Source organism: Elephantulus edwardii, unplaced genomic scaffold (genome assembly GCF_000299155.1).
Source record: "Elephantulus edwardii isolate Elephantulus edwardi_28Jun2011 unplaced genomic scaffold, EleEdw1.0 scaffold00109, whole genome shotgun sequence".
Taxonomy (NCBI): domain Eukaryota; kingdom Metazoa; phylum Chordata; class Mammalia; order Macroscelidea; family Macroscelididae; genus Elephantulus; species Elephantulus edwardii.
In genome coordinates this window covers 7945877-7959521 of record NW_006399859.1, presented here as the reverse complement: position 1 = coordinate 7959521, position 13645 = coordinate 7945877, and the positions used below count along the sequence as shown (strand labels likewise).

The following is a 13645-nucleotide window of genomic DNA, read 5'->3' as shown; positions in this document are numbered from 1 at the left end:
CCTTAGAGGCAAGGATTCTGAGGCTCCGTCTAACATACTTTGGACATGTTGTAAGGAGGGACCAGTCCTTGGAAAGGGACATCATGCTTGGTAGGGTGGAGGGATTGATTCAGTGACTGGGGTAATCAGGATAGGTGTGTCAGAGACAGTGCGATTGGCACAGGACAGAGCAGAGTTTAGGGCTGTTGTACATAGGGTCGCTATGAGTCGCAAACGACTCGACGATATAACAACAACAACAAGGTATATAATATTGTGTGGAAGTGATCTTTTGTTTGTTGGTTTTTTGTTTTGGGGTTTTTTTTTTCTTTTTTAGAGTCAATAAAGGCAGGCCAGGCTTCTGAATAGAAGAGAATAAAAGAAAATTCTTTACATGATAATAATAATGATTCATTGTAATCCTCTCCTAACTCTTACAATATGTGCTCAGGAGGTAATCAAAATAAGACATGGAAGTAAAGGTAGAGAGAAATGAGAAAACAGTTGTCATCCTTCCCTGTCAAGACCTGACAGAGGGCAAAATTCAGGGCCACATTTTGTCACTTTTACCAGGATTGTGACTTTGGACAAGTTTCCTGAATCCATAATCTCAGGGGGTAAAAAAGATGTCATGTTTGGAGAAGTAGAGGGTCAGCAAGAGAGGAGGACCGTCAAAAGACAGAGTGACACAAGGATTGCAACAGTGGACTTGAGCGCAGCAGAGACCCTGAGGACGGTGCAGGAGGGCCAAGGCATGAGCCACATTCACAGGGTTGCTGTGAGTCACAGCTGACTCAGAGGCACCTAACAACAGCAACTATAATACTGACCTCACAGGTTTCCCAAAAAGGATTATATGAGGTAACATGCATACAAGTTCTTCCCAAGTCATGAATGGATTGCCAAATGTAAGAAAATAATACTGGTGTGGGGTGTGAGTGTGAGAGAGTGGGTGTGCATGTGTCTCCAGAATCTCTAACTCACAGCAACTCTGACGATACTGGGGTTAGTAAAGTTTGAGGGAAAGAGAGAGAATGGCTTGAGCCTATCTAATTACTTGAAGTATCTGATCAGTTCTGCGCTACCACACAAAGGAGAAGTAGAAGCAAGGTGAGCTTGACTTTCCAACTGCCATGGCCTGAAGACCACAATGCTGATGTAGACAATTGCTTTCTAAAAGTCTTTCACAGTCTAAGTCCAACAGCTAAAGCCATCGAAGTCTTGGGAGGATATCTTCCTTTAGCCATTACAGAGAAAGGTTATTTCTTATGCTATGCATCTCCAACAGCCCTTCATCTATGGCTGGAAACTTGATTTCTGTTCAACCTGTGCTTTAGTACCTACTGTTTATTATTGATTTGTACCTTTGCACCTCTACCATAGGGTCAGGGAGCTCTGGTGGCCTAGTGGCAAGAAACTGCGCTGCAATGTCGAAGGCAAGTGGTTCAAGGCCACCAGCCGCTCTACAGGAGAAGGATGGACAATCTCCTCCCATGCGATTAACTGCCTCTGAAAACCCACTGGTGGGTCAGCTTTGGGTTGGATCCAACCTGACAGTAAACAACCACCACCACCACAACAGGAACAGCCAAAACCAACATGGGAAGTGGGAAAGTGTCTCACCTCAGTCTGAAATCAATTTGTTTTCTCATTCCTTGAATACTATGACAGACTATTTCCCTGTGGCTACAAATATCAAGGACCACTTGCTTCAGTGCTTTCTGGGACTTCTATTCCCAACTGCTAGCAAAGTGGATCTTCAATCCAACACACTATTACTAATCCGTGGAGGTCATCAGTAGAGTTGGCCTTGGGATTTCCAAGTTTAGTCCTAATCATCAACTTCCTGCAGCGTGTTTACGTGATCTTCTGGGTCCACAGGTGAGGCTACATGTTGTTGTTGTTATGTGCCATCAAGTCACCTATGACTCAGAGTGACCCAAAGTACAGTAGCTCTGAATCCTGCCCTGTCCTGGGCCAATCTCACTAGTTCTGACACACCAACTCCTATTACCCCAGTCACTGTATCAATTCATCTCATCCTGAGTCTTCCTCTCCTGCGCTGTCCCTCCACCCATCCAAGCATGATGTCCTTCTCCAAGGACAGGTCTCTCCTGGCAACGTGCCCAAAGTATGTAAGATGAAGCTTCAAAATCCTAGCCTCCAAAGGAGAAACTTGGTTTCACCCTCTCCAAGACAAACTTACTTGTTTTCTTGGCAGTCCATGGCATGTACATAGCTGGACAGAATAATACATGGTTTCTCAGACGTCAGAAGACATCATTGGACTGCCATCAATTATCACATCCCCACTTATTTTGAATGGTAAAGTAATCAAGCAGATAAGGAATGTTAGTGGTTCAAAGACTTCCTCAGGAATCTTAAATGATCCAAAAAGTATAACAAATTTGACTCAAACTGCTTTTCCAAAAGAAATGTTAAAGGAAAGCAAACAATAAAAGCTGGAGAGGATGTGGAGAGAGGAATTCTCATACATTGTTGGTGGGATTGTAGAATGGTACAACATACTGGAAAGTAGTTTGGCATTTCCCCAAAAAGCTGAAACTCCGTACGAGCCAGCTATTCCACTGCTAGGAATATATCCCAAGGAAATCGGAACTGAGACACAAAGGAAGATTCATACACCAGTGTTCATAGCAGCATTATTCACCATCGCAAGAACACGGTAACAGCCCAAATGTCCAATCATAATCAAATGAAAAATTGTGGTACATTCACATGATGGAATACTACGCAGCACTGAGAATCAATGATTTTTTAAAATACTGCATAACTTGGGAGAGACTGAAGAAGAGCATTATGCTAAGTGAACTAACTCAGACTCATAAGGACAAAGACCATTATAGTAAAAATAAAAGGATAACTAATAAAATGTGAATGGGGGCCAAAGGGAGAAAGTGGTGGAAGCAGAGGAGTGAGGATAGGTAGGAGGGTAAATCACAGGGTCACATAACTTGGTGGGTAGAGGGAGGGGGTAGAGTAAATGGGAAACACGTGGCAGGGACCTGAAAAGACAGCGTAATGGTGGGCAAAGACCAATGGTGATTAATGTTATAAAACACAATGATTGTATGAAACATAATGTCAGTGAAGGAAAGTATGGGGAGAAAATCTGCATAAAAAATAAACTTATAAAAAGTTTTTTAAAAAAGAAACAGAAATACAAAGAACTCTAAAACAAAGCCATATATCTCACAAGAGAAGAAAGTACACAATCTAGAAATAACACAGCAGAAGTAACCCGAGGTTGGAGCTCATTTGGGAAAGGGCCTAACTGAATCGCTTTTTAATTTCTCAGGAAAAGTGTCCATCAAAAACGAACCTGCCAGACAAGATCATCTGCTAACTTGAAAACTGCTCTACATCATTATCCAACACTACGAGTCAATCAGTAACATTTCACATGGAGACCTTGAAAAAAGAAGTTTAACAAATCTGACAATCTTGTCAACATGAAGCTCGCTAACAATATTATTTGCTCTGGTTATTAGTGGATTGGCTCATTAAGGTATTAATTAAGAAAACAAAAGGAAGTGGGCGGAAACAGTGAGATAATCACAAAACCTAGCAGCAATATCAACAGAGGAGTTTAAACACCTAAGCAAGTTTAGCAGAGTCAAAACCTCAGCTACAAACAAAAGTAGCAGTGATTTTATTATTGTTTAACCAATTTTTAACTTTATTATTATGAGTCTGAAATGCTTTAGATTCTTAACGTCTTCTGCACCCTACAGAAACAACCATTCCAGAGAAGGAGCGTACCTTAAAGGAATACTTGCGGCTTATGCGATCCTCAGGGGCCACGGGTGAAACCACATAGCTGGGCAGAGGGATGCTCCCGAGGACCACTTCTTCTCGGCTGTCTTTGAATGGAAAAACACATCAGAACAACCTTCTGTATGTAGCACCTTTCAGGGGCTGGTCTACCACACTGCCCTAGTTCAGGGCTCCCTATCTTCTTCCCAGGACAGCTGCAAACACTGCTTAACTGGTAACTCATTCAGATGCTCCCTGGGGACCTGTGGGCTAATGCTGGAACTACAAAGGTGACTCAGACCCAGTCTTTAGCTCTGTTGACATTTGTGGCTAGACCTGCTAAATCCCCAAACAGAGCAATGTACCCAGTGCAGTGGAGACACAGTGATGCAAAGTCTGGGAAGTTAAGAAAACAGCAAGGTTGATGCTTAAACTGTGCTCTAAAGATGGGGAAAGACTTTTTTTTTCTTTGAGTGAAGCAAACCTTGTAAGTTATAGCGTATGTGAAAATTTTTAGATTCTACTTTTATTCCTTTCTTCTTACAAATTACTTTCATTACCAACTGTAATTTCCCAAGGGCAGAGTTGGTCCTGTTCTTCTGGCTCAGATCACTTACTGATTCCCCATTGGATGCAGGAGACCCAGCTTCTATTGGCTTGTTGCCACTCCCTTACCAACTTCCTGAGCATTAACTCCTAGTACATTCTCAGTGTATGACTCACTGTGGGCTCTAAGGAGCTACCTTCCCCTGCTTCTAGACCTTTACTCAATCTGTTTCCTGCTTCTAGCCCTTTACTCAATTTGTTTATAATACCATTCTTCCCTAACACAGGCCAGTGCCCTCCCCATCCTTAAAAGCTCAGCTCAGACACTATCTCATCCAAGAAGCCTTTCCAGATTCTCCAATAGAAAGTTAACTTCCCTGATCTAAGTACTTTGGATATCTTTTTAAAGACCAGTCTACCATAGCCTACTTTTGTCTTAAAAGCAAATTATTTCTTCCTTCATATTTTGAGTCTTACCATTGTACAAGACTGATTTAACTGATTAGTGCTCCATAATCACAGAGCAATTTTCCAACCAATATCACAGAGGATAACTTGAGATGATGGGTTACAAATATAATGATTTACTCATACTTCTCACCTCTCCAGAGAGCCTCAAAAGTGTACCTGTGCCTCATCTGGAGCAGAAGTGAGGATGAGTCTAGATCTTGAGATAAGCAGCAGGCAAATCAGATTCTACAGATCAAATGTCCAATGCAGAAGTGATAAAACTGACATCTCCAAACATTCATATGATAGGTAAAAGTAACCACTTCTTCAAACAAGAGTGCTAATTAGCTCAGGCCACTGGTAAAATCACTGGCTTTGGAAAAAAAAAACGAAAAATTCAAGCTCATAGCCATAGAGTTGGAATCAATCACTGGTTTTCCAGGGCTGTAAACTGCTCGTCTTTTGAACTGGAGAGAGGTAAGGCCCTTGGTTAGCAGCACAACTCCCTTAGGGCTCCATCACCAGAGCCCCCTACCAAGATCTGAATCACCCACCAACCAGCTTCCCCATCCTAGCACCAAGAGCTCCTGCTGCTCCAAGCCTCAGCTCACCTTTATAGTAAAACAAGCAGTAATCAGCCAGCACAAACCACCTCCTTTTCCAAAGCCTCATCCCAGAGCTATCCTGCAAAGCAAAGAAAACTGATCAGAGCAATATTCAAGCACACAGCCACTGCCCCCATCACATAGAACCAATTCTGGAACCAAGTTTTATTCATATTCACTCTTTCTTACACTAAATAAATGAATATTTTATTGAATAACTGTTCTTTGAATAGGACATTAAAATTTAGATTCAATAAATATTCATCCCCAGAAGTAGAAATTTTTGTTTGCTTTTTGTCTCCTGGAAACAGATCATAAGTCTCCTTCTTTTAGAAAGGAAAATGATAATTCAGACGTATAGGTCTCCCATTAAGAGAATATTTATTTTTTTAACAAAATGAACTTTTTTCTTTCATTTCGATGCTATGTTATAAAAATATCCTCACTTATGCTCATTAGAAAATTAAATTTACATAGTATTGAAAAAAGTGTCTGAGTTAGGTAATCAGCTGAGGTAAAGCTCTCATTTGACTAAGCTCTCTACCAAAAAGGACTGATTTTGCTTTTGTTTTCTTTCCATTGAATGCACAGATTTGGATTCTCCTGCTAAAAACTACCCCATTAAGAAGAATCTATCTTTACTCATCTGAAATGCAAATCTTTTTATTTACTGAAAATATTGTTAGATCACTGGGAAAATGAAAAACTAAAATAAAACTAAGCCATAGTAGAAAAATAGCTACTTTTATGGCCGTTTTCTCCCAAAGCTAGAAAAAGTGTACTTTTTCATTTTAGAAATGGCAGTTGAATTGTATTGTCTTCCTTTCTGCAGAAGTTATAACAGATTTAAGTTTAAAACAAAACTAAAAACCACCTCAACATGAAGCTTGTTCATGTTCCACTTATAAACTGCCAAAAGCAAATTTAATTTGGAGAATTCATGCAGTTATTGCTTTTACCTTCTTTAAAGTTACCAAATAATAGTTAAGGTCTTAGTATACATTTGTTTTGCTTGGAAAAATTTTAACCGTCCTTCCATAGCTGGTTCACACGTCACTTTCTCTGAGAAGCCTTTCTGGACTCCCCAAGGCATAGTTAAACTTTCCCTGCTGTGTCTCTAGCATTCTAGACAGACTACTATTCTAGCACAGTATACAGTATAGTTGAGCTAAACCACTTCCAGGGAATCAATTCAGACTTATAGCAACCTTGTAGGACAGAGAAGAACTGGCCACAGGGTCTCCAAAGCTACAAATCTTTACAGCGTCATCAGTAAATCACACTGCCTCATCTTTACCCCTTGGAATTTTTTAAACCTCTGCATCACTGTAGGAACTGGGGAGAAAAAATTCATAAGTATTTGCAATTCTTTCCCTCTCCTTCACATATTACAAAGGAGTAGCCTTTGCTTAACCGAGGCATGGGGACACAAACCTAGGAAGTCAGATGACTAAACTCTCACAAGTAAGAAAAGAGACAAGCAGACTTCAGAGGAAGCAGAGGGAGGTCAGAACTGTGAGGGGAGAGGGGGTATGCAACAGAGGGTGGTACTAAAGGAGTAACTGGCAGAAGAGGCTGGAGAGCTGTGAGAGTTGAGACAGGAGTAGAAGTGGAGGAGAGAGATTTCAAAGGGACTTGTAGAGATCTTTCTGTTTGATATGTAATGCAATTATCCTCTCCTGCCTTCCACAAAGACTTTAGGAAAATTGACATCATTTGTCATTACTCTAGGAGTCTGGCTTGTGTCTCGCACAAGGCTTTGAACCAGTTCATTCTGCTTTGACCTCCTGTTAAGAATTTGCATTTCCACTCCAGGTATAAGGAATTAGAGCCTACATTTTAACAAGATCCTCAGATGACTTTTAAAGGTCCAAAATATGATGCTTATGTATCACCTGAGAAACTTGTTAAAATGCAGATTCTGAGTCAGTATATCTACAGTAGAAGTGGAAATTCTCAGCAGTAGTAGAACCAGAATGAACAAGTTTGAAGACCTGTTCTTTTTTGTTTTTGTTGAGTGTGTGTGTGTGTGTGTGTGAATAGATGGGGTGATAATGGTAGGATATATAATTATAAAGGAGACTGGGCGAGGTGATTAGAGATGTTAGTACATCAATCTGTTTCTTAGGAGAGTTCCTGAGGATAGTTCCTTGAGAAGCAGAATCATGTTTCATTCATCTCTTTATGCCTGAAGTGTGAACACTTGGAACATGGCAGATACTTGATGAATATTTGACGTGTGAGTGAATGAATACCAAGGAGGGAAGGAGGAAATGAAAGAGACGTAGTCTCTGGGGCTGAGAGCCCACAACCTACACTTTCAGAGAACCAGATAGTTCAGCTATTGGTGCAGAACAATGGCCTCAGGGAGACACAGCTAACTGGACCTATTGAATGAATGGATGTGGGAGGTGAAAGAGCTGTGACAGTTCTGGGAAGTCTAAACTGAATAAGAGAACAGTGGTCTCATTGACCAAGACCCAGTTAAAGCAGGTTGGAGAAAGGAGAGAGGTAAGGAGTAATGCAACGATGAGTTAGATTTTCCTGATGTGGAATCTGAGTCAATATGTGGTTGGAAATGTCATTTTTTTAGCTAAATGTCAACAAAGGCTCTTAACATCATCAACAAGACACGTGTTGGCACAGCTGTGGCAGTAAGACTGGATTCATGCTGATCCACCACATGCACTGGGCGGCAAGGTAGTCAAGTAGATTTGGGAGGAAACTGTAGCTGGAGCAGAGCACCCACTCACTTAATGCCATCAAGTCAGAACCAACTCATAGCAGACCCTCCAGAGGCTTTTCAGAGGCTGAGAACTGCACAGGAAGAGACGGTCCAAATTTCTCCCATAGAGCAGCTTGATGCACTCAAATCACCAAAGAGGCGCCACCTTTGGATTAAGCAGTGCAACTCCCTGTGACCTATACACTACGGAGCAGACAGTGCACTGAGAAAAATGAAAAGACAATTCCTCAGCAGTGAGCAGAACCTACCTACTTCAAACTCAGGAACAGAACTAGGTGACAATTCCCAGGGCCCACTTGGGTCAGGATAAGGAAAGTCAGAAAGAACAATCTCCCCACCACCTTTGCACCTCAATGTCCTCACCTGTTTGTGCAGCCAGCCCCTCACCACCACTGGAACATTGGGGTTCCTCCGAATGGCCTGGTCCCTCTTCCCAAAGCTGTGCACTTTATTGCTGGACTTTAGAATCTAGGAGAAAAGCAGGCATGGATTCTGTCAGCAGCAGCGGGTTAGGGGAGAACCAAAAGCAGTACTTCTGAGAGAACAGTGGTGGGCTCTCAGCTTCACTCTGAGCAGCAGCGCCCTTTGATCAGAAGAGCAGCAAGGTGACGGGGAGCAGGCCTGCTCATGGCCCCAGTTAACAATCAAGATCAAGAGCCACCAAGCTTCCCATCTGGGTCACTGAAGGAAACATTTAAAGGAATCCTTCTATTAACTTTCACCAGTAGCTGTGGTTTCAAATATATCTTTGCCCTTCTAGAGGCATATCTACATCTTGGTCACCAATTTCCCTAATCTCCAGATATTCCTTCTAAGGGGTCCTATCTTGATCTCAGAACATCTACATGTCAGTCCTGGCTCTATCCACAATCACCTGTTTCCCTGGGCAAATGATAAGACCCCTCTCAGCCTGTCCGTCATTACTGACCTGTTATTTGGGAAGAACACTTCTTATGTGCCTCCCTCATTCAACTACTGCGATGATCAAATAAGCTCTGGTCACAAAGGGGCCAGGCCCAATACAAAAGTGGAGAAGGAAAGAACGAGTGGTCAGGAGCTCACCTTTGGTCCAGGCCTGGCCTCTAAAGTGGAAGTGGTTCCAGCTGTGGACGTTTCGCTGACCATGCTGGACGGTCTTTGGTTTCTCTCTTGATTCGACATATGTGGATTTGGCCTGTGAGGAGATACAAGAAAATCCAAGGAGTAAGTGCCAACCTTCGGAGTGAGAAGTGAAGGGTGAGATTTGCTCCAGATTAGAACTGGTTGCTGGGCCCTAGAGAAACCAGAGTCTGATCTTCTGAAATCCACTCAACTCCAGACTGCAACCAAGGGCCACAACCCAGGTTGCCCACACACTGCAAGGAGTCACAAGGTTCAGAGATGGGCACATCTTCACGGCCAGACTCCCACCTCCTCCTGTTGTCCTCAGATCCCCATACTCGGTGTTTGTGGGGACTGCCCAGTTGAACACATAAATACACTCATACCAAAGGCAATCGACACCCCTTACACATATATACCTCCATTTCCCGGGTTCCCAAAAGAAGCAGTTTATAATTAGTAACAGAAATCACTTGCGCACATATCCACACCCCCATATACACACAGAGAATCACTTACATAAACGCCAATGGGGCTTGCCTCCCAAAATAGACTACTCAACAAAGCAGCCTATTCTAGGAACACTCTATTTGCCCCAAAATAGAGCCACTGAGGATATTAACCCCTTATGCCATGCCTGGAGAGAGGCCGGTCAGGAAGCGTGCCTTGGGCCCCAAGAAGATCCCCTGGGGGCAGCCCTATCAGCAGGCCAGTGACATGGTGCTTCCACTGAGAAGCAGCCCACCTTTGTAGGGATCAGCACTCTGGGGACATCCAGTATCACGCTCAGGAGACAGGACTCTCACCTGCCTCCAGAGAGTCCCAGCGTTCGCACCAAAGCCTTTTGAAGCAGCAGCAGCAGCAGCAGTAAATACCTCCACACAAATTCAATACATATCCTTGAAAGCTTGATGCCTGATTCCTAGGCCCTGCCAACTCTGGACTTAAGAAGTCTTCCTCAAAGCAGAAATCCTAGTTTCTGGAGCTGGGTCACTGTCCACTATTCTGATGGGCAACAGGATCCAGGCAATTGGAGATCAGACAAATTGCAGTAAGCTGAGCAAACTGAGGTCCTCTGCTTGAAGAACAGAGTGAATCTGATTCTTAGGCCTCAGCAAGGACCTTCAGGAGATGCAGGTGGAGAATCCAGGCTGAAGAGGAAGCAATCTTGCTGTCCTTTGATCAGGCTCCTTTTTCAGAGTGGTGCTATAGGGGGATTCTAGTTTCCACCTTGGAGATATGCTGCTTCCTTCAGAAGTCACGGCTGTTCAGAGGATGAATGAGCCTTTCTGGGACCCAAGATGGAGTACAGCCACTCTGCACCCTTCAAAAGCTCTTTGCAGAAGTAGCCAGGAGCACCATGCCCTCTGGGCTGTGCCAGCAGCAGGACCACGGTAGTGGGCACCAAATCTCCAGGGGGCTGAGCACGGCTGGGTGCTTGTGGCTAGAGGTGCGAGTCCTACCAGGCAGAAAGCTCAGTGGCTCCTTATCAGCACAGGCACTCACTCCAGATTCCCCGCCCCCGGCCTCCATCCCAGCCAGACTTTTGTTACTGCTCCCCACTCGGAGAATGTCACCACGCTCAGCCCGCCGCCGACTGCTGGCAAAGGCTGTGTACAGGAGATACATAACCACCAGCTGGGGGTGGGACGGGGATCTGAGCAGCTGCATTGTCCACCCCCTGCCTCCAGGCAGAAGCATGTCCAAAACATCTTCCTGGAACCTGGCCTTGCCAGACTGTCAAGATCTCCAGAGGTCGAGAGAAGGAATAAAAATTGTCAAGATGCCTGCTATGGTGGATGTTCTCTCTAAAATAAAATTCGGATGTGATACAATAAGAATTTGTTTAGAGATTTATCCTCTTCCATTTAAGCTATAATATTTAAGAAATAATATAAGGGGGGAAATGCTGAAATGAGAGGAAAAAACCCTTACCCATAATGCTGCTATCAAAAGGAAAACAATTTTAACAGTTGGTAAGTTTATTTTCATTTGTTTTTAAATATCTGGCTTTCCCCCTTTTTTTGGTAGGGGAAGGAGGGGCCAATGAGTGCTTTTTAGCACTAAAAAGCTAGAAAAAAAGAAAGTTTTTATTTAATTATCATCATTTATTGGGTCTACAATCTTGCGTTTCCATTGTTAAAAATTAGCACAGATGGCACCACCAGTCTCTTATTCTAAACTCATTCACAGAATTTTAAGGGACCGCATCACATTCCAAGGAACCCTTGTGGCACATGGAGAAGCACTGGGACACCAGCTGAAAGGACAGCAGTTTGAACCCCTCGCCTCCTCTGGAGGAAAAAGACGAGGCAATTTCCTTCCATAAAGACCTCGAACCTTGGAAACCCTCGTAGACAGTTCCACTGTCAGAATCCAACTGACAGCGGTGCGTATTGGTAGTATGTACATCCTATTCCATCCACTAGGTACACTATTCTCCCCTCACCCTGTAAGACAAGAGACTATTGGGATTTGGGGCTGGCCCAGAAATTCCAAGACAGGTGGCTACTTCTGCCACTTGGGCAGCTTACAATCTTGAGCTCTAACTTCAACCATCTCTACTGTTTTCAAGGACCATCTCTCCTCCCAACACTAACTTCTGGAAGACTAACTAGCAAGGGATCTTAACACAAACAATAATAGTGCAGAAAGATGACTGTTTTGCAGGCTTCAGTGGGTGGGAAAGAAGGGTACCATGGCCACCTACAGAGCCAGCTGTGAACTGATTATGGCTGGAGAAGGATTAGTTGTAACCCCAACAGTGGACATCACTGAGAGACATTAAGAGGAAGGAAAAAAAAATAAAAATCCATGGAGACAAGAGAAACTTCACTCACCACAGCAGAGAAAGTCAACTTTCAAAGAGACCTAAGTCCAAACTAAATTTGCTCCAGAAAGGGGAATATATTATGGCTACAAAGAAAAACATGTCTTTACCATCAGATCAAGGGCTTCCCAAGGGCAGAGACATTCCCAACTCAAGCAACACATTGGCTATTATCCGGCAGTCTCAGATAAATCACCAATGGCTCTCAGAAAGAAAAGGCACACAGGGCTACCCACAGGGTCACCCCAAAAGACCTACATTTAGAGAACTGTCCTTTTAATATCTTCAACATGAGTAAAGTTCTCTTAGTTACTTCCAATGGTAAAGGTGACTTTTGGAAATTGCTGGATGTTATCTAGGATTATAAGTAATAATAATAATAATAATAATAATAATAATAATAATAATAATAATAATAGTTGATGGGCATGTTTGGGAATGTCATTTGGTATCCCAAAACAGTGACACAGAGAAAAGAGTCTCAAAAACATTTTCTTCACTTGGTTGAAAAAGTGGTTCTGATGGAAATTCCTAGAGGTTGTTTACCACAACATTTTAAGTAATGAGAATATCAACGGAGCATGTGTGCAGCCCCTTGAAGCAACAACACTCCTCGAGACATCGCTCACTTGGATGTGTGCGTTGTGGTACATTTGTTTCAGCTGGTTACATCTTACAGGAGTGTTCTCCACTTAGGAGCCTGGTGGAGCAGAAACTGAATTGTCATCAACTCTTCAAACCAAGTATCTTTTCCTGACAAGTTTCAGCCAAGAGCTATGCTCCTCCCCGGAGAAAAGTCTGTGCCCTGAGCTGAACAGCTGTGAAAGATGGTTCTGTCCCCAACAGCGTATCCTCTGACATAAGAGTCCTATAGATCCCAGGACAGGGGACTAAACACCCCTTAGACTCTACACTCAATGAAAAGGGGACTCTTAGTGTTGTTAAATAACATCCACTAACTTAAGGAAAGGAAGTTTTTTTTTTTTTTTTTTTTAATTGAGTTCTTGTGGTCTCGTGGTAAGGAGCAGTGCTGCCATTCCAAAGCCACGAGGTTCAAAACCACCAGTCGCTCCACAGGAGAAAGATGGGCAATTGTCTCCCATGTGATTTTATTGCTTCTGAAAACCTCTGAAGTTGATTCCAACTCAACAGTACATAACAATAACATAATTTAAAAGTCTACTTGTCAGATTTCTGTAGTAACTGGACTCCCAAAGTACAGTGGGATCGTTTGAAGAAAGATTTCTCCTTCCCAGTCTTGGCCTATGTGAATGCTGAATATTTTGCTGTGGGGAGAGGGGGTGTGAGATGAATTTCAAATCAGTGAGCTAGAATAATAATAGCTCAAGTACCTACCTCCCAGTTGACAGGAACAAAAGAAGTTATGACTAGACAAAATCAATCTGCAGAAGTCCAGTAGGAAATCAACTTGATGGCTCAAGTAGAATTAGATTCTATTCTAAACACTGTCAAGTATGTGTTAAATAAGCCTGGGAGGAGGGAAGAGTCACTTTCTCTGTCCCTAAATTTTCCCACCTAACAAAGAAGTTGCTTCTGTTTCTTGCCGATCTAGGATCATATGTGTATAATGTTGTTGTTGACTGCCATCAA

The 13645-nt window shown here is 42.9% G+C and overlaps 1 protein-coding gene across 1 annotated transcript in view; it reads right to left on the bottom strand.

The window, feature by feature from the left end:
- PLEKHA7 (pleckstrin homology domain containing, family A member 7) overlaps window positions 1-13645 on the bottom strand; it is a 299249-nt gene that overhangs the window by 67713 nt on the left and 217891 nt on the right. Inside the window, exons 5-8 of the mRNA XM_006892043.1 lie at window positions 9166-9277; window positions 8467-8571; window positions 5364-5436; window positions 3763-3863 (exon numbers count right to left, since the gene is read on the bottom strand). Coding sequence (XP_006892105.1) covers window positions 3763-3863; window positions 5364-5436; window positions 8467-8571; window positions 9166-9277 — 391 coding nt within the window. The remainder of the gene's footprint in view (window positions 1-3762; window positions 3864-5363; window positions 5437-8466; window positions 8572-9165; window positions 9278-13645) is intronic.